Below are 22,584 nucleotides of genomic sequence, written 5' to 3' on the forward strand. Positions count from 1 at the left end.
TTTTGTTGCAAACTAAAAAAATCCTTATTTTCGACCAATATTTGGCCCCTTATTCATAAATGTTTGAGCAATTAACCCCAAAACTCAATTCCTACTCTCTCTTCGTGATAAAAAATAACTAACTTAAAATGTAAATTTTAAACAAAAAAAAAAGGAAAAAAAAAAATTACCCCTTTTTTGACCCCCGCCCCCCTTATGATTCATCACCCCCACCCCCCTTTCCCCCCAAACCAAGCTCAATAACAGCCTTGCCTTTGTGGTATGGTACCTTGTAATACAATTTTAGAGAGATCCATACACTTGAACACAAGTTATTGTCTAGAAACTAAAAAATGCTTATTTTAAACCCCTTTTTAGGCCCCTTATTACTAAACGTTTTGGGCAATTACCACAACACTCAATTCCAGCTTTCCCTTTGTGAAATGGAACCTTGTAGTAAAATTTCAGAAAGATCCATACACTTACACACAAGTTATTGTCATGAAACTAGAAAAATGCTTGTTTTTTGCCCCCTTTTGGCCCCTTATTCCTAAAATTTTGAGGCAATTAACCCCAAAATCAATCCCAGCATTGACCCTTTGTGATATGGAATCTTGTGGTACAATGTCAAAGAGATCCATATGCTAACACACAAGTTATGTCTGGAAGTTACAAAAATGCTTATTTTCGGCCCCTTTTTGGCCCCTAATTCCTTAACTGTTGGTACCATAACCCCCAAAATCAATCCCCACCTTCCTATTGTGGTATTGAACCTTATGGTAAAATTTCATAGAGATCCATTCACTTAAACTAAAGTTAGAGTGCGAAAACCATTGTGTATTCGGACGACGACGCCGGACGACGACGACGACGACGACGACGACGCCAACGTCATACCAATATACGACCTCAAAATTTTTTTGCGGTCGTATAAAAAATGGTAGCCACAATGCTGAGCATGTATGACCTATGCAATTCAACATTTCAAAACATACAGGATTAAATCAACTAGAAAAAGCTGATGTTCCCTACAATTGCATGCAGTCTTGTTAGGTGATATCTGTACATAATTGCTGATCAAGGTATCTATGAAAAAGGTAAATTAATAAAAACAGGAAACATTTCAAACAGATAACAGGATTAATTCATATTGCATCAAAACATCTCTCCTAAATTTTGAGGTAGTAAAATTAAGATTAGCAGGAATAAGCAGAATCAACCAATAAACTGCATTACCCACAATTACTTATAGCACACAGTTTTTCTTTATTTACAAAATATACATTATCTATTTCATTTTCCGATACAGTTGTACAGCAAAGTTAACTGTACATAGTTTCCATAAAAAAAAATTAACAACTTATGAGCAGTAATCACATGTTTTTCTTTAAAACAGATGATACAAAAAAAATCAAAATGGCTTTATTAAAAAAAATATTGCACAATGTGGATATTTTATTGACAAGGAATATACCATAAATATGACTTAATGTCTTATACATAGATGCCAATGTTTCAAGCACCCAAAGTTAAGATCAGATTTTGATTACTCTTGACTTTTTATTCATTAGAACTGGACATTTACCATACCCCCATTCATCACCATTACAAAGGCACCTGTTGCTATTTGTACAAACATCGTAAATGCACTTGCGTTTTTTATTTTAGGACCTTGTCCCTTCTGAACAATTTGTCTTCACTTTTTCTTTAACATGAAGATTTCACAGCAGTTTCGCTATTATGAAATCTTTTATAAAAAAATTCTGAGGTTTGATACACAACACAAATAACAAAATAAGCTCAGTGATTTAACAAGAGTGCACACACTGAAATGTCTCACCTGCTATACTGACCATTGATTTTATGTTGATTGTCCTACATATAAAGTTTTACTACACGTATCACATAAACTAAACATTATCCAAGAAAATGAGGTCAAGGTCAGATAAACCAAGCCAGAAATACATGTACACCTTACAATCATTCCATACACTGATTATAGTTGACCTATTGCTTATAGTATACAAGAAACAGACCAAACCATGAAAAATTTATATTGACCAATGAAGCATGAGAATGAGGTCAAGGTAAGATGAACCCTGCCAGACAGACATGTACACCTTACAATCATTCCATGCATCAAATATAGTTGACATATTGCATATAGTATCTAAGAAACAAACTTAACCAGGAAAACATAACATTGACCAATGAACCATGAAAATGAGGTCAAGGTCAGATGATACTTGCCAGACTGACAAATACATCATAAAATATTTCAATACACCAAATATAGTTGACCTATTGCATACAGTATTAGAAAAACCGAACTTTAACCACTGAACCATGAAAATGAGGTCAAGATCAGAATACACTTGCCAGTTGGACATGCACACCTTACAATCATTCCATACACCAAATATAGTAGACCTATTGCTTATAGTATCTGAGATAAGGACTTGACAACGAAAACTTAACTTTGTTCACTGATACATGAAATGAGGTTGAGCCAATGAGGTCAAGTGAAAACTGTATGACAGGTATGAGGACCTTGCAAGGTATGCACATACCAAACATAGTTATCCTATTACTCATAATATGAGAGAAATTAACATTACAAAAAATCTTTACTTTTTTTTCAAGTAGTCACTGAACCATGAAAATGAGGTCAAGGACAATGAACATATGACAGACAGAAACTTCATAACATAAGGCATCTATATACAAAGTATGAAGCATCCAGGTCTTCTACCTTCTGAAATATTAAGCTTTTAATTAATTAGTTAATGCCTTGCCTGATCACTATCCCTATGTCTCGCATTCTGCGACAGAAGTCGCAGGCTTTACAAAAATGCAACCATTTTGCTATGATGTTTCTTTTTATAAATAACTGGATTTCGCAAAATAAAATCATTTTTGTCTTTACCCTATGACACATTCCAAGTACACAGGTTACAGTTTCCTATATTTAACTCCATCATGGTATTGGGATGACAACCTGAAAAACATTTGGAAAGGTTTCTGCTAAGATTGGATAGGTGACACCTTATAATGCTTACTGGATTATGTAATCAATTTCCATGTGTATATTATGAAATGGAGTAGATGGAGAAGGTACATTTTGAGACTAAATTTTTCCAAAAATAAAAGGTATTAAACCTGATTTAACAAATGAAATGACAAAGAATACAATAAACTGAAAAGATTATATACAATATTTAAATATGACTCAGATTATGATGAAGAAAATAAGTATGTTGGCATTATCTTATTGGTTGCCAAAAAAAAGTTTGTGCTACACTTGTACTACATTTTAGTTTGCCAAATATTTGTGAAATTAGCTATAAAAGTTTTGACTTAAACCTGGCACATTTCAGTTTTGACATCATATAAAATTGTGCTATCAAGACATAGCTGCCGTTACATTTTTTGTCTTTTTGGTAAATTCATACGAAATTATAGTACTTGACACAAATTAATATTTTGGCTAAATCTAAATTTTTTTGTCTAAAAAAAAAAAACCAAACAATTATTTGAAATTGAAAATGTTAATAAGTGAAATATGACCCTCGCAATATTATAACCTTGTAAATTTTGCATTTGTAAATAATCAACACCATATCATTGGTAGCCATTAACTTTTATATTGAGAATAATTCTATTGCTGTTCTTCAGAAGTATGATCATTACTTTGTACCACTTTGTCACTGTAGTCCAATGGTAAACTTTTATGTATAAATTGCTCATTTCCATCCGTAAAATCTGTGGCTGCTTGTCCATGTCCTTGTAAAATCCATTTTGATGTCAGTAACCCTTCAACTCCTACTGGTCCCCTGGCATGGATCCTCGTTGTACTGATACCTACCTCTGCTCCTACAGAACAAATATAATGTTACAATGGATTTACTGAATGACCAGTCATAAATTGTATAATATATATATGTTGATGGATGACCACTCTGCTATTTAAAAATAATTCCCTCAATTCAATTCAAATTGTAAATGAAGCTAGTAGTCATATAAAATACTAATGTGAATAATTTTAGGATTTCAATTTATAATCATTTTTTGTGGTAGTTAAGTTCATCGAAGATGAGTTAACCTTTCATATCAATATTGTTGGCAAAGTTTTCGTGAGGGGTTATTTAAGCACAGTTCACATGGTCATGCAATAAGCTAAAATACCCCATGCTGGAAAATTTCAACGTTTATTTGAAACACCTGACCATCAGAACCCTAACCAAGCTCCTAATACATGAAGAACAAGGTTCAAGTAGATGAAGCATTGATCACTTTTTTTAGAAATGAAACTATTTTGGTGCTCTGTAACATGTAATGTATTAATGATTTAAATTTCTTCATCAAATGCACACATACTTTTTTAAGAAGTGTATTTCTTCTGATGTTCAATAAAATCAAGCAGTCTATACACTGAGTAAACAGTTAGATAATTAGTATATATACCTAGACCAAATCTGTAACCATCAGCAAATCTTGTACTGGCATTGTGAAATACACAGGCACTGTCTACACCACTCAAAAAGTCACTGGCATAGTGTTCTGAAAAAATGGGTTTAAAATCTATTAGCCCACAATGTTTCTTAAACAATGGAGGAGATACAGTTTATAATCATGATTTAAAAATTGTAAAATGATAAAAAAAAAAAACAACAAAAAAACTATTAAAACAACCAAAAAACTATTCAAAAAAATATCTGAAATTAACTTTATGAAATAAGTAATCTCATACAAATCTTGTTACCGGTAATAACTGCTCCAAAGAATGCAGGAAACATTTCAATCTCTTCCATAAATGAAGGCAAATGTATGTATATACTGTCAAGTAATGGGAAAAAGGGGGTAATTTTCAACAAATATATCCTTATGTGACTGGTAAAGGGCTATATATCTAAAAAAATCCAATTTCCAAGCCTCTTGCTTGAAAGCAAGAAACACTTAATTCCTCTATACTATCTGTACATAAATATAACAATGTTGCATGGGGTAAAAAATAGAAACAATAATTATAAATTTGGTGCATCTGAATTGCTTTTCTGGATTTACCTTCATCAGAAACGTTCAAAGCCAAATATTTGAAAGTCAAGGATGTATAAGAACCAGAACAGTTGAAGAGCTATAAGATAAAAAAAGTACCCAAAAATAATAGCCAAATCCATCGAAGGCCAACTTTGCCTGAGGGAGTTAAAACCTTAGTTTCTTAATTATTTATAAATTTACAAACAGACAATTTATGAAAGATTTGTTATAAAGCTGATGATACCCTCTGGGACTGATAGTCCATCAGCAGCGGTATTGACACAGTGCTGTAAAAAATGAAAACAAAAGCTTTATAAATTTCATGCTTCCGATGTACTTTTCTGGATTTATCAGGAACACTCAAAGCCAAGGATGTAAAAGTAATGAAACAGTTGAAGAGCTATAAGACCAAAAAGGACCCAAAGATAATAGCCAAATCCATCTGAGGTCAACTTTGCCTGAGGGGTAAAAATTGCCAAAAAAAAAAACTTAATCATCATTTAATGACATGAATTTGATGAAAATTGTCAATCTAACAAAAGTACATTGATTATAAATATCAAAGGTGACTGAAGAGAAAGCAAAAGCAAACAACTTCATAATAATAAATCTGTCCATATCAAACAATGATTTTATACTTATGTAAATCATATCTGAACATTGGAAAATGACCATACATTTATTTCCTTGTATTGTAGATAATAGTCACTTGCTATTTTGATTGAATTGCTATGTAGATATTTGTGAGGCCAATACAGTACATGCAGCCTTCTTTCACATGATCTTTCCTAATTAATTTGGTATCCCTTCTGATTGGACCTCCACTGATGAGTCATGTGAAGACAAAATGTGTGTCTAGCATATAAAATTATAAGCCTTGTATTTTTATGAGTTTTTTTTTTTTTTGAACTGGTAGTTGGTATCTGCAAAAAATTGTGATTTTTTTTTAAAAGGAAATAATACCATTATCGGTTATAATAACATCTGTATGTGAACTGCTGTATTTATTAATATGGTTGACAGCCTCTGTGGTATTTTCTACGATTTCCATGGTCAATTCTAATCCTCCATATTCTTTATGTAAGGAAACAGCAGGTGGTGGTCCAAATTTTAAAACACTGGACATTCTAGGTCCAGCATATATCTTCACCTGACAATACAATAAAATTTATAAAGATAAAGAAACTTATGCATATTGTAGAAGGAGCATGTATAATATGTCAGAGAGGTCTAATCATCACATAACAAACAGCATGCAACTTAATTTTGCAAGTGTAATGTTTGAAGTTTAGAAGGTTAAAATTTCCATTTTTCTAAATACACAGTTAGATTCGGCATATATTCAATTTTTGTTGAAATCAAACAAAGTTAATTTTGGACCCCGATTTGGACCAACTTGAAAACTGGGCCCAAAATAAAAAAAATTTAAATACATGTCTAGATTCAGCCTATCAAAGAACTAAGAATTCAATTTTTCTTAAAAGCAAACTAAATTTAATTTTGAACCCGTTGGACCTTAATGTGAACAAATTTGAAAACCAGGGCCAAAATCAAAAATCAAAAATCTAAATAACAGTTAGATTCAGCATATCAAAGAACCCCAAGAATTCATTTTTTTTTTTAAATCAAGTAAAGTTTAATTTTGGATCCTTTGGACTACAATTTAAAAGTGGGCCCAACATCCAAAATCTCAATACACGGTTATATTCAGTATATCAAAGAACCCCAAGAATTCAAGACTTTGAATTAAACCCCATTGAAATTGGTCAAGAAATAAGCAATTTATACAAAGTATTAGAAAAGTATTGTTTTTGGCCCCTTTTTCCTAAACGGTTAGTGCCATAACCCCCAAAATCTATCCCAACTTTTTTGGAATGGAACCTTGTGATACAATTTCATAGAGATCAATACACTTATACTTCAGTTGTTGTCTGAAAACTAGAACATCCTTGTTTTTTTGCCCCTAATTCCTAAACGGTTTGGGCCATAACCCCCAAAATCAATCCCAACTTTCCTTTTGAGGTATGGAACCTTGTGGTACAATTTCATAGAGATCCATACACTTATACACAAGTTATTGTCCTGAAACAAGAAAAATGCTTGTCTTTGGACCCTTTTTGCCCCTAATTCCTAAACAGTTAAAACATTAACCCCCAAAATCAATCCAAACCTTCCTTTTGTGGTACAATTTCATAGAGATCCATAAACTTATACTCAAGCTATTGTCTGGAAATAAAATGTGTTCGGACGACAATGACGACAACGTCATACCATTCTACGACCGCAAAAATTTTGCGTTCATCTAAAAAATATGTACATAAATCCTTCCAAACACAATGGACATTTTTCAACGATCTGGTGAAGTTTCAGCTCATTTTGGCAAAGTGTTAAGAAGATCTTATCATTAATTGGGTCAAAGCATTTAAAGATACTAATATTTTCAACAACTGCTAGCCCAACCTAACCTCTGAGTACCGTAATCAAGGTTTTTTTATTTCCCTTGGAAAATTGATAGTGATATTTTCTAATGATTTGACAATACACCAAATACCTAATGGTTTGAAACAGGCATTACAGAAAAACATGCAGAAAACTGATATTTTATAGCAGTTTTTTGTCCTAGGGCCGCAACTTTGGCACAAAGTTGCTTAACCGGAACCAAATTAGAAAGTATTCTGTTAAAAAATAAAAATGTTATATGACTACTGTGGATTCATTTATTTTCGTGGGTATCAATTTTCATGGATTGAGAAAAATTTGCATTGTCGTGGATATTTGATTTCATGCATTTGCCAAAGTCTGCATACAACCTTATAGAAAATGTGTAATTCGTTGAACATTTAAATTTGTGGTTAACCTGTACCCACGAAATCCACGAAAATTGGTACCCAATGAATAATAATGAATCCACAGTATATACATGTACCAAAATAACTTATCATTTGATTGAAGTTGCAGTTTCACCGACAGGGAACTAATATTGAAATGTAATATTGAAATGATTTTGTTTGCATCTCAATGACTGCATGGTAGTAACAATATTGGTAAAATTTTGTGATTTATTACATTTCAATTAATGTGTAATAATTCTGCTATTATTTAGATACCCCTTTGTTCTTCAACATGTCTAAAAGTGTCGCAAAGAAAGTCGACATTACCTACCCCTTCATTCTTCAACATGTCTTAAAGTGTCTCAAAGAAAGTTGACATTACCTACTTCTTCATTCTTCAACATGTCTTAAAGTGTCTCGAAGAAAGTTGACATTACCTACCCCTTCATTCCTCAACATGTCTAAAAGTGTCTCAAAGAAAGTTGACATTACCTACCCCTTCATTCTTCAACATGTCTTAAAGTGTCTCAAAGAAAGTTGACTTTACCTACCCCTTCATTCTTCAACATGTCTTAAAGTGTCTCAAAGAAAGTTGACATTACCTACTTCTTCATTCTTCAACATGTCTTAAAGTGTCTCAAAGAAAGTTGACATTACCTACCCCTTCATTCCTCAACATGTCTAAAAGTGTCTCAAAGAAAGTTGACATTACCTACCCCTTCATTCTTCAACATGTCTTAAAGTGTCTCAAAGAAAGTTGACTTTACCTACCCCTTCATTCTTCAACATGTCTTAAAGTGTCTCAAAGAAAGTTGACATTACCTACCCCTTCATTCCTCAACATGTCTAAAAGTGTCTCAAAGAAAGTTGACATTACCTACCCCTTCATTCTTCAACATGTCTAAAAGTGTCTCAAAGAAAGTTGACTTTAGTAGATGTTTATTGATCAGTACGGTTTCTACGGCATTACATGCTGAAGGATAATCACACTTAGAATCTCTCACTGAAAAATATAAGTCAGCTCAATATAGTAAGCAAAACATTAAAACGCTTTTTCACAGAATTCTCCTGAGACAGATAATTTATATAGGAATTAATTTTCCCTTTTTATTGGACAAATGCAACTTTGAAACTCCTAATATTTCATTTTTTGTTATTCTCTGCTTATTTTATAAGGGAATATGGTACAAGAGATCTTTATATTGATCTTTTCTTCAAATTTTGACACAAAGTCATTATTGAATTACATTCTGCGAAAGTTCTATTTTGTTTTGACATGTTTCATATCACAAAATTACATATTTTCATACTCTTTTGGAAAAAAAACACATCTTTTAAACAGAAAGAGATGTTATTTAACCCAGTTTTTTTGCACAGTGATCCTTTAATATGCTTTTAAGTTTGATACCAAAGTGAAGGTTGAATCTGATTAAAGTTTTGTGATATCATATAACTGGCAGTAGAAAGCTAAAAGCTGATTTTTTCTTGTAGTTTTTATAAAGAATATTTGAAGCAGTGCACAAATGATTACCAAAATAAATATGGGTTCCATGTGCTCATTTATAGCTTAAATCAGAAAAAAAACTAGTTGATCGGTTTTGGTGCTATACTAGGTCACACTGATTCTTACTGCAATATCATCATGCTACTTTTCCTGTCAATCATCAAAATGTTACATGTATATAAAGTACTGCCATGAATAAGAACTTAATGTTGATAAAAATGTAAACAGCATTGCCCTGAATTTTACGCCCCTGCAGCAAGTTTGTTCTATTTTGCAACTGCTTTACATTACCATAACTTATTTGTTATTTATGTTGTGAATTTTGAATTGTTTTTTATGTTTATTATTAGTAACATTGCGAAAACAACATGTTACATTTGGATGCTTTATTATCTGCCCCTGCTACTGAATTGTATGTATGTGTACATCAGCATTTCGAAATAAGTTGTTCTACTTTGTTGAAGTGGACAAAAAAAAGATAATATGCTTTTCTTTTGGTTTTAGAAATAAATGGTACTTTCCCCTCTGTAGCTGCAACTGAAAGTATTTTCCCAATGGCAATGATCTCATTAGTGTACCTTTAGTCATTACATTTAACATTACAAACTGTAAAATGGAGGTACTGAAATAAGCTGGTTGGTACACACAATTTAATTTAATTAATATAACTTTACTCAACATTCTCCCATTTCCTTTCTACTAAGCAGACTTAAATTATGAAATTAAAATACTATTTACCAATCTTGAGAGCCATGTCATGATTGGCTTCTTTATCTATATAAACATGGCAGACCCCTTCACTGTGTCCAAGGACTGGTATCCCCTTACTGGCAGCCTGTATCTTAGCTATCATATCACTAGACCCCCTGGGTATTACAAGGTCTATGTAGTTTGTCATCTGTAACAAATCTTCTATGTCTTCTTTTCTGCTCACCTGTAAATATCAAATATATCAGTCCTTTGGTCTCTGGTGGCTAGTTACTTCATTGTCAATCATATCACTAAATATCAAATATATCAGTCCTTTGGTCTCTGGTGGCAAGTTACTTCATTGTCAATCATACCACTAAATATCAAATACATCAGTCCTTTGGTCTCTGGTGGCTAGTTACTTCATTGTCAATCATACCACTAAATATCAAATATATCAGTCCTTTGGTATCTGGTGGCAAGTTACTTCATTGTCAATCATATCACTAAATATCAAATATATCAGTCCTTTGGTCTCTGGTGGCTAGTTACTTCATTGTCAATCATATCACTAAATATCAAATATATCAGTCCTTTGGTCTCTGGTGGCTAGTTACTTCATTGTCAATCATATCACTAAATATCAAATATATCAGTCCTTTGGTCTCTGGTGGCTAGTTACTTCATTGTCAATCATACCACTAAATATCAAATATATCAGTCCTTTGGTCTCTGGTGGCTAGTTACTTCATTGTCAATCATACCGCACTTCTTTTTTATATACTGTGTACCAGTATATACAAGAGTAAACCAAGGCCTAGTGAATATTGAATAGGAAAGAATCCCAGTATAAAAGTTATAGTTGCTGTATGAAGTTATATCAACCAGGATTTAAAGAGGTTAAAGATTTTTTTGGGTTCACGATCATTTATAATTGAACTAATATTTCACCACTTTGGTTTTTTTGTGTAAAAAATGAAGAAAATATCAAAGCAGATTTGAATCTGTATCCTTCATGATCTCAAGGCTTAATAAAAATTTTCAATTCAATAGCCATATTTTATAAAATATCAAAAATATGAGAATAAGTTTTAATGAAAAATGTTGTTATTTTGAAAGGAGTATAGGTGAGGAAAGATCTGAGTATTGTGACATATTTTAATGATTTTTTTCAATTATCCAAATCCACCCCTCCACCAATAATTCAAAGCTGTTTTAAAGCATCTAATTTCAGAGTATATAGCTTTTTAAAAGGCATCTGAAGCTTATCCCTTGTTCCCTTCTTTACTGTACCTCATTTATCTGTAAAATCACAAATTGCTTAATTCAGACCGTTTTCACATTTTGTTAAGGATGTTCGCTATTCTGTTTCAAAATAACAAGCTTTTTAAAAGACTGTTGTATACAGAATCTACCACTGCATCGAGTGTGATACAATAATTATCCACTCAAGACAATTAAACTTTCAAATTTAAATGCGAGACTCGCTAAGTGTTTTAAATATTTAAATTTTAACTGTCAAGAGTAGATCAATATTGTATTGCACGAGATTTAGGTGAATTCTGTTTCTCTAATGATTTACAGACAATCTTAATCCTTCTTTTCGAATGATCTGCAAAAAGATGTGTTCTTTCTATGTGATGTCATCATCCATGGTCACCTTTCTTCATGTTGTCACATAAAGAAATACAGAAGAAAGCAAGAAAATTTGACATCATAATCGAATTTTGACCAATGAAGAACTCAGATCAAACGAACCACACGTTGATTAAATAAAAATAATCAACATGTCAGGAAAAGGATAAATCGGGTAAAAATTAGAGAAAAATTCATAGTATATAAATAACGGAACTTAGGCAGTAGAAAAAAATTATAGCTCCATGTCTTTGTTTTTGAGATATGAGCCATTGGAAATTTCGTGGGAAATGGTTTTCTCTTGATTTTTCATACATTGAAAATTGGCACCTTTTTTCTTTCAAAAACTATGATAAAATAACAAGGATTTGATAAGATTTTCAATAATGGCTTTTAAACTATATTTAATTAAATTATGAAAAGAAAAGTAGGGGTTAGTGGGCAAAATTTTTAATGGCATTACATGGATAAAACCAGAGGATTCTGAATATCTGACAAAATGTCAAAAACAAGAGCAGCGAACATCCTTAACAGGGGCCTTTTATATTTACCTATATTGTATGGATTTTGCTCATTGTTGAAGGCCATATAGTGACCTGCTGTTGCTATCATCCTTGTCCTTTTGTCTTTTGGTGGTCAGTTGTCTCAATGTCAATCATTCCACACCTTATTTCTATATTATAAATTTGTATTTCATGCCTAGAACTGAGTTTTGAAAGAAGGTATATTTTAAGGTCAAAATAGCCCAGGTATCATGAAATTATCTTAACAAATTTTACATTTTTAACAGCACAGTATGTTGATTCAGTCCAATTGTCACTGCAAAATTGTATTTTGCAACAATTTTATAATCTGTTGATTTGACAAGTAAGCACAAACTGAAGATATTGTAATAAATAGAAACAGCATTTCAATTAACCAGGAAAAGACCAACACGTTCTTGAAATGAAAATATGTGGTTTTAAAATTTACGAGACAAAAAATAGCAAAGTTTTATTATATATTTCTCATAAATTTGTATAGCCAAATATGTCCTGGAAGACTTGATTGAAATGATTATTTTTTTCAGAATTTTCTTCCAAACATACACTTCTTAAATCAGGCTGAAAAGGTTAAATATCCCTTAGTTACTTATTAATTTTATTTTTGATTGGGTTGTAACATCTTTTTAAGGTTTGCAATTAAAGGAAGGTTCCATTTATTGCAAGTATCGTACTTTAAGGACAGTTTGTGTATAGTAAGGTCAACATTAGGATTCCCCTTTTATTTGTTTAGAAATGACTTGATGCAGTATCTAAATCCACAAGCGTTATTCTTTTCTATATAGAACGATCTTCCAAATGGTAAGGTAAAGTTTACAAAGTAATATGTGATACTATTTGTATCAAAAAATAATGAAACACCAAAGTTTAAAACAAATAGAATATAAAGCATGATTTCATCATATATACAGGTGCCACATGTGGAGCATACAGGCTAGACTTTCTGGAGCACATGAGTTCATCATATATACAGGTGCCACATTTGGAGCAGACAGACTAGACCTTCAGGAGCACATGAGTTCATCATATATACAGGTGCCACATGTGGAGTAGACAGACTAGACCTTCTGGAGCACATGAGTTCATCATATATACAGGTGCCACATGTGGAGCAGACAGACTAGACCTTCTGGAGTACATGAGTTCATCATATATACAGGTGCCACATATGGAGCAGACAGGCTAGACCTTCTGGAGCACATGAGTTCATCCCGTTTTTAGTGGTGTTCATGTTGCTCAATCTTTGGTCTTCTGTGTATCGTTTGGTTATTGTTTTTTTTTGTAGATTTAATTGTGGTAATGGTATTACCTGCTTTAATTGGACCTATGATTTTTGAATGCCCCCTTAGTATCTTTTCTCTCTAAATACAGCCTTATATTTTAGATAAATCATGTATGAGGTTGATCTGTCTAAAAATCTGCTGATTGAAGCAAGCAAGGAAACTTGAGTTTTTTTTTCTTTTTCCAAATTCCTTACTAAAATAAGTTTTTAGAAATTAATAATTAATTTAGTAAAAGCATCATGCTAGTTCTTAAGCAAGTGTACAAAATTATAAAAGAGAATTATCAGTTATAGCATAAGGTTATGTCAAATGCAAGCAATGAACAAGTCAATGTTTATAATAAAGGACTGACAAAGCTGATTGCTCATCATTTTATGTCAAAATAGTTTGATAAAACAGACATCAAACTAAATAAAAAATAAAAATTGTCTTTTGACTCATAATTCTGAATAGCACATAAAATCTAGACTTTCATGCAATTTTCTTTTTACTGTTAAAATCTTTTTTCAGCACGTATATAAATTGACAAATTGCACTTATTTATCAAAGCTTGTTTATCATTTTCCATGATTGATTGGATATATTTTTCATGATTGATAGGGTATATAAACTTACCAAAGCTACGGTTTCTTTAGGAACAAAAGGTTCCAATGCCTCTTCCACCAATTCATGTAATAACTTATTACTGTTAGATGCTTCCTTTCCTCCTTTTAGTAACAAACCATTAGCACTACTAATAGCCAGAGCTGCTACCTAACAATAGATGTACATTTGTAATATGGTGTTTATCATATAATAAAATGCTCCGCAGGGCACTGGTTGATACGACCGCAGAGGTCGAACCCTGAACAGTTGGGGCAAGTATGGACACAACATTCAAGCTTGATACAGCTTTGCATTTGGATTGTGATTAAATATTTGACACAGCATAGGTTTCTGACACAGAATGAAGGTGGTCTAAGAACTTAAAAATTTTAAATTGGACATTCACCTATTATGGTCCAATATCCAAAATCTAAATACATGGTTAGATTCAGCATATCAAAGAACCCCAAGAATTCAATTTTTGATGAAATCAAACAAAGTTTAATTTTGGACCCTTTTGACCTAAATGTGGACAAAGTTGATAACGGGGCCCAAAAATCAAAAATCTAAATACATGGTTAGATTCAGCATATCAAAGAACCCCATATATTCAATTTTTGTTGAAATCAAACAAAGTTTAATTTTGGACCCCGATTTGGACCAACTTGAAAACTGGGCCCATAATCAAAAATCTAAATACATGTTTAGATTCAGCATATCAAAGAACCCTAAGAATTCAATTTTTGTTAAAATCAAACTAAGTTTAATTTTGGACCCTTTGGACCTTAATGTAGACCAATTTGAAAACAGAACCAAAAATTAAGAATCTAAATACACGGTTAGATTCGGCATATCAACGAACCCCAATAATTCAATTTTTGATGAAATCAAACAAAGTTTAATTTTGGACCCTTTGGACCTCAATGTGGACCAATTTAAAAACGGGGCCCAAAATCCAAAAACTAAATACACGGTTAGATTCAGCATATTAAAGAACCCCAAGAATTCAAGAATAAAACCCCATTGAAATTGGTCAAGAAATAAGCAATTTATACGAAGTATCTTCTTTTGCACAATACTGTGCAATTAAATATTTCTTGCTATTGTGCAATACTGTACAATTGACAATTTCTTGCTATTGCGCAATATTGTGCTATTGGATATTTCTTGCTATTGCGCAATACTGTGCAATTGAAGATTTCTTGCTATTGCGCAATACTGTGCAATTGAAGATTTCTTGCTATTGTGCAATACTGTGCAATTGAAAATTTCTTACTATTGCACAATACTTATTATATAATAATTTACACATCCTGTTTGGTGTGTATCTCCTACCATATCATTATTATTTGCTTTTAAATATAAATCAGAAATAACCAACTTAAAATGGAAAATTTTAAAAGAAAAAAAAAAGGAAAAAAAGAAAAAAAAGGAAAAAAAAAAAAAAATCCCCCCCCAAATTTTTTGAACCCCCTAATGATTCATCACCCCCAAACTCAATCCCAGCCTTCCTTTTGTGGTATGGTACCTTGCAGTACAATTTCAGAGAGATCCATACTTTTGAACACAAGTTATTGTCTGGAAACTAGAAAAATGTGTTTTTTGGCCCCTTTTTGGCCCCAAATTCCTAAACCTTTAGGGCAATTACCCCCAAACTCAAACCCAGCTTTCCCTTTGTGATATGGAACCTTGTAGTACAATTTCAGAAAGATCCATACACTTACACACAAGTTATTGTCCTGAAACTAGAAAAATGCTTGTTTTTTGCCCCTTTTTGGCCCCTAATTCCTAAAATATTGAGGCAATTACCCCCATCATCAATCCCAGCCTTCCCTTTGTGGTATGGTACCTTGCAGTACAATTTCAGAGAGATCCATACACTTGAACACAAGTTATTGTCTGGAAACTAGAAAAATGCTTATTTTTGGCCCCTTTTTGACCCCCAATTCCTAAAGGTTTCGGCAATTACCCCCAAACTCAATTCCAGCTTTCCCTTTGTGATATGGAACCTTGTAGTACAATTTCAGAAAGATCCGTACACTTACACACAAGTTATTGTCATGAAACTAGAAAAATGCTTGTTTTTTGCCCCTTTTTTGGCCCCTAATTCCTAAAATTTTGAGGCAATTACCCCCAAAATCAATCCCAGCATTCCTTTTGTGATATGGAACCTTGTGGTACAATGTCAGAGAGATCCATACACTAACACACAAGGTATGTCTGGAAGTTACAAAAATGCTTATTTTTGGCCCCTTTTTGGCCCCTAATTCCTTTACTGTTGGTACCATAACCCCCAAAATCAATCCCAACCTTCCTTTTGTGGTATTGAACCTTGTGGTAAAATTTCATAGAGATCCATTCACTTAAACTTAAGTTAGAGTGCGAAAACCAATGTGTCTTCGGACGACGACGACGATGACAACGTCATACCAATATACGACCATAAAAAAATTTTTGCGGTCGTATAAAAATAGGCAAAATAAAATAAATACTGTTTTTACATGCTCGTAACAATTTAAGTACTGGGAAGGATAGCACGGCTCAATGAGACAATAACCCAACAAGACAAAAATCAAGAATTAACATACCTGTCAACTGATCCTATTTTTGCGAGTAACACCAAGGAGTTTTAGTGCTCACCCAAGATATTTCAATACCAGCCAGGGTCATCAAATAACCTGGGATTTCATCAAATGACAAGTTTTCACCCTTATTCTAGTGCCATGAGACTTCCAATGTCTAAAATGCTAGATTTTCCTCTTGAAAACAGCAAATTCAAATTCTTCATGGATAGGAATTTCGATAATTTGCTCTCAATTGAATGTTTTACAGATATCAAAACTTAATTTTGACACTTTTTTGATTGAACAATTCACTAATTATCTCATTAATTGTACCGTAGAATGGTTGAAGCCAGTCAAGCTAGACATACAATTTTATGTCCTGATTTATAAAATTTGCTGTATGCAAGTATCAATCATCCTATTAAAATCAATTTTAAAACAATCTGAACCTCTTCATTTATATCTGTAAAGAGGTACAAGTCCCTAAACAATTTTGAACCTTTATATTTGTTGTCACTTAAAAACCCATGTGCTCTGCATATGCACACAATGTAAACAACAGTAAATCTTCCTCCTATGTATAGGAGCACATTAGCTATATCTGATTTCTTATTATAGTTTGGTTCTATAAAATTCATTAATAAATAATAGTGTGAATGAAACAATTAAAGGGCATTGCTTTATATTGGTATTTGATTATTAATAAATATTTAACATATACAATGAAATTAAAATGAAAACAAAAGTAGAAATTTAAAATAATTTTCAGCAAATACTTCACAAGTGTGAACATTTGTACGAAATTTAAATATGTTATAGAATATTAAAAAAATCCTCTAAATGCTAAAATTCAACTGAAAAACATTTGACCAGTCATGACCTGCATTTTCATTTTCAGAGGTTGATAGGTATTATAAGAAACACATCTTGTTAATATGTGGACTTCATCAAGTAACATTTAATTGCCATAGTAACCTGGGACAATTTCAAATAACAGCTCCCTGTTGACAACAAAAGATAGCTTACCTGTGGAAGTGCATCTGGACGAGATTCAAATATCACCATCAGTACGCCTATTGGTGCAGTAACCTGACAAAGTTCTAAACCCTCGGCCACTTGAGTTCTCCTAGTTACTCTGCCCACAATAGAATTACATGTTTTAGCTATCTGTTTCAATCCTGTATATAATGTCTTCAGCTTCTTCTCATTTAACACAAGTCTTGATATTAACACACTGTCTACTCCTGTAATAGTAATTAACATTATTATTACTGTCTATGTCTGTTACAACATTAACACACTGTCTACTCCTGTAATAATAATTAATACATTGTCTATGCCTGTAATGAAATAAACACATTTTCTATGCAGGGAGTCAGTTGCAAAATATCAAAGTTTGAAAATATATATACAAAAAAAGACAGACTAAGTACAATACATTTCTAATGGTTTATATCTTTTTATCAGTTGGTCATTCTTATTAGTAATTATAAACATGATTGTAAAACTCCTTTCGTGAAGATCTAGACAACCAAGTTCTAGCATATGTACAGTCTTTGATCTTAGGCACTGTGTGATCTATGGTATCTTTTTATTGTCAAATTAAGTGTATTTTGTATGTTTTACAAAGTACAATGATAAATTTCAGAAATTCAAAAGAATTGGAAATCTAACATGTTTCCTATATGCTGCAGTATTTCAATAATTTTAGAAATTAATGAATTCTATAAACCTAAAGGTCATATGACATCTGTGCACATGTACTCCTTTACAATATACATATATATATGAGACAGACAACAAATTCACAAAACTTAACAACTTGACAAAGTCTTGTAGACAGTGTCCTAGTACTTACCATCAGTATAAGCTTTATCTACATCTATCTGATTGGCACTCAAAATATCTGTCTGTCTTTCTAGTAATAAATCAGCTAGTTTGTTTATTATAACTGCTCTCTGTTCACCAGTCAAAGCTTGTAATGCTCTACTTCCTTCTCTTGCTGAAAAAATTTAAATAAAAACTTCTTTTCTTTTTCTTGGTCTTAAACATCATTTGAAGATAATTAATATACTGTACCACATAAGGCAAATCAATACAAGAATATTTTCAAACAATATAATTATTTGTAATTTTGACATTATTTAACTATGATTTGATTCTCTCTGACTTCAGTATCTATGCCTGTCTCCTGACAGTTATGCATACCACTGACTAATTAATAAATCTATATTAAAGGTAACAACTACAGTACCAATTCACTAACAATTTGTCCCAAAATAATGTTCTATTTACTATAAACATAGATCTCCATTAAGAGACTAGTTTGGTAGCCTTTTACATTCAGGTGAAAGTAGAGACTTGGTATTAATAAATATTTATATGAAATCTAGGCCCCAGCCGATGTAATAAAACAGAAAATTTAAACTGGCTTCAGATAAATATAGAAATTAACTGTCAGACCTTCTGGGTTATTTTTTCTGTTTTATATGCCAAAATATTAATCATTTTTACTGTATCTTCTTAAATTCTCATGTAATACATGTATAGGATTAGGCAAGGGCTGCAGAAATGTATTCCAAGTAGAGTCAATCAGGTAAAATTACCTGAAACAAAACAGCAACTTTAGGAACTCAAAGCTACATTCCAACAAATGCTGGTTCAAATTGGTAAAGGCAAATGATTTGTTTTTAATTCAGTCTAACCTTGCATCTATTATTCTGATGGCAATACTGTTACTTGGTATTTTCAAATTTGCTGTACACTTCAATTATGGAAGTGAATACCCAAATAGTCAACATGAAAGGGTTATTTCCACAAGGGTGCATCTCTCAAGGAATTATCTTGGAGTGTTGACATTGGATACACCAAAGTTTCATGAAAACTGCTCGAAGCACTTTTGAGTTATTGTCCAAAAACTTGAAAATCCCCCCTTTTTTATGAATAAAATCCCATAACTCGGAAACGTAAAATCTAAAATTTATAAAAATGGAAAGGGAGCTTTCGTCAATAGATATAAACAATTCACCAAAGTTTCATGAAAACTGCTCAAAGCATTTTTGAGTTATTGTCTGAAAACTGGAATTTCCCCCTTTTTAATGAATAAAACACTATAACTCGGAAACGTAAAATCAAAAATTTATAAAATTCAAAAGGGAGCTCACGTCAATAGATATAAACCATTCACCAAAGTTTCAAGTAAATTGATTCAAGCGTTTTTTAGTTATTGTCCGACATGTTGACGATGGACGGATGGACGAACAACAGTATACCATATCTTTTAAGGTTTTTGTTATTTGTTGAATTTGGTGTGGATGGCATATCTTTGATGATTTCAATATTCACAATTTTTTAGGAGAGTTTAGATCTTGAAAGTCTTTTAATTATTTGGATTGTTGGGTTGCTGTCCGATTGACATGTATTCCACTGCTGATTTTATTCATTATAATCACTTTCCTACTTGTACATACCATGTATAGCCTGGACTTCTACAGGGGCAGAACTCTCTGTTTTAGTAAAAAATGTTCCGATTTTCTTTGCAGCAAATATATCTCTGATGGCATGATCCTGGTTACCATTACAAATTACCGTGGCAACACCATTGTCTAAGGCCCATTCTGCAGCTTTAACCTGAAATATTGTTTTTTGAATTTCTGTAAAATAATCAGTTTAGTTCACTGATTAGAACAACCCTAATTAACCAATGTGAGTGTGAAATGGGATTTCATGAAAGATTGTTAAGTCAACCTACATGTGTTCTGATAAATGGGTGTCAAAATGTATTGAGCAAAAACTCAAAGACCAGTTTCAACAAGAATGCTTTGCTTGAGTTGCAGAATCACCTAAAACTTTATGTTGTCGTATTTTAAAAAAAAATGTACAATTTGAAAAATATTTTTTATTTTTACCTTACAATTTCATTTATACATTATGCAATATAGATGTGGTAGTCACCATCTGCCCATTGAATCTGGAAGGTGGCAGGGTTTATCGAGAGAAGACAGAGTCTGCCGTCTCATTGACTCAAATGACATTGGTGACAAGTACCATTACATTATGAATTGTAGAGCATTTGAGTTAGAAAGAAAGAAATTTTTACCGCAATACTGTTGGTCAAACCCTAATATCTATAAATTTGATCAACTGTTAAACTCATCAAATATTGTAATATTAGAAAAATTATGTAAATTTATCAAAGTTATAAATGTAGAAGTCAGTCCTCCAAGTTAATTTCATTGTATTGTTCACACATGCATGTAATAATTGTACCTTATAGTTATGTTTATATATGTTCTCTATAACTACGTAATTGTAGTTTTAGAAGATTTGATTTGATTTTTGGGTGTTTTACCGCCACTTTTACACACCGCTTTTGGGCAATTATTGTGACAGCCAGTTTTTATTGGTGGAGGAAGCCGGAGTGCATGGAGAAAAACTACCGACCTTGGATAGGAAAACTGAAAGTCCTAGTCAATTAAGATTGGAGTCGAGGCACCTGCACGAGCTAGGTTTGAACTCACAACCTCAGTGTTGACTGGCTAGTGATTACAGTAGTAACTACTTAGACCACTCGGCCACTGAGGCCCCCAGTTTTATAAGAAATAAAGTATATTCATATATATAGTCGTGTACTAGGGGTTCATTCAAAACAGGATTAATTCAGTATGTATTTTATTTAACAACCTTTGAGAAAATATCATATTCATCTTTATTTCAGTCCACTTAATATTCAAAGAAGGAGAAATGGTATGGTTGCCAATGAAGCGTGACTTTCCACAAAAGACCAAAGAACATTAAGGATGTAAACAACTACAGATCACCTTACAGCCTTCAACAACAAGCAAAACACACACAGTATACAGTAAGCCTCTTCTTTTGTTTTCATACAGAAACTTCTATCAGATATACCCATTTACAGTTGCACTAATAAGGCACCGCTTTTATTTTGTTTTGTTTTTTTTGTTTTTGATTTTCAGCCAAGGTGATATCTTCTGATAATTCTATGTAGGTACATCTTAACTTTATTTATTTTGATCACTAGCTTTTATCTTAGATAATTAGCTTTACACTTATTTTTCAATATCATCATTGTCCATTCAACATAAATCCAACTTAAATAAACTATGCTTTAACATATATATTACATCATATCCTACAATAATTACATATATGTTTCATTATAATATGTCATTTTGATTGGCTAACAGCAATCTTGTGTCATTCTGAAATTAACCTTCATTTCAAAATGAAATATAACATTCATGATGACGCAAGCTTCCACAATAAAATGCACAGGTAAATAAAAGAAAAACTTGATAGAAATCGTGTTTTCACGATCCGAGCAAAAAAATGTAATTATAAGGAGTGAATGCTTCTTTTAGTAATTTTATAGGGTTGTAAAAGCGTTGACCGTGCGCACATTTTTAGAATGGAGCGCTTCCGCGCTTCATACAAAATGTACTTCTGTCAACGCTTTTACACCCCAATAAATTTACAAAAAGAAGCATTCAATTCTTAAGTGTTTAGTATTATTTCACCCATTTAAAAATAAATGTGGATAGTGTCCACATGTGGACATAGATGATGCCCCCGCTTGCATAGCATATAGTTATAAAGGGACATAACTGAAGAACAGTAAAAGTAACGCTACACAAATTTGAACTTGATCTGAGTTTTGTGGTAATAAGCATTGTGTGTAAGTCTCATAACATTTGGTGGAGGCTAACTTAAGTAGAGAACAGAAACTAAAAAATTCAGCAATTTTTCTATTTGTAAATACGCATAACTCTAGAATGGTTGTGTATAAGTTTTATAACATTTGGTTGAGACAAATTAAAGTTAGAGAACGGAAATGAAAAATTCAGCAATTTTTATGTTTATAAAGGGACATAACTTAAGAATGGTAAAAGTGTTCTCACCAAATTTCGTACTTAA

General features: G+C 32.3%; 1 protein-coding gene across 1 annotated transcript in view; it reads right to left on the bottom strand.

Annotated features, from left to right (window-relative positions):
• Positions 1-3,548: 3,548 nt before the first annotated feature.
• Positions 3,549-22,584, bottom strand: part of LOC127735860 (delta-1-pyrroline-5-carboxylate synthase-like) — a 39,537-nt gene continuing 20,501 nt past the window's right edge. Inside the window, exons 6-14 of the mRNA XM_052246262.1 lie at positions 20,121-20,280; positions 18,509-18,652; positions 17,677-17,894; positions 14,117-14,254; positions 10,090-10,285; positions 8,729-8,850; positions 5,980-6,166; positions 4,444-4,539; positions 3,549-3,852 (exon numbers count right to left, since the gene is read on the bottom strand). Coding sequence (XP_052102222.1) covers positions 3,638-3,852; positions 4,444-4,539; positions 5,980-6,166; positions 8,729-8,850; positions 10,090-10,285; positions 14,117-14,254; positions 17,677-17,894; positions 18,509-18,652; positions 20,121-20,280 — 1,476 coding nt within the window. The 3' untranslated portion in view covers positions 3,549-3,637. The remainder of the gene's footprint in view (positions 3,853-4,443; positions 4,540-5,979; positions 6,167-8,728; positions 8,851-10,089; positions 10,286-14,116; positions 14,255-17,676; positions 17,895-18,508; positions 18,653-20,120; positions 20,281-22,584) is intronic.

The sequence above is a fragment of the Mytilus californianus genome, unplaced genomic scaffold (genome assembly GCF_021869535.1).
Source record: "Mytilus californianus isolate M0D057914Y unplaced genomic scaffold, xbMytCali1.0.p SCAF_3, whole genome shotgun sequence".
In the NCBI taxonomy this organism is placed as follows: Eukaryota; Metazoa; Mollusca; class Bivalvia; order Mytilida; family Mytilidae; genus Mytilus; species Mytilus californianus.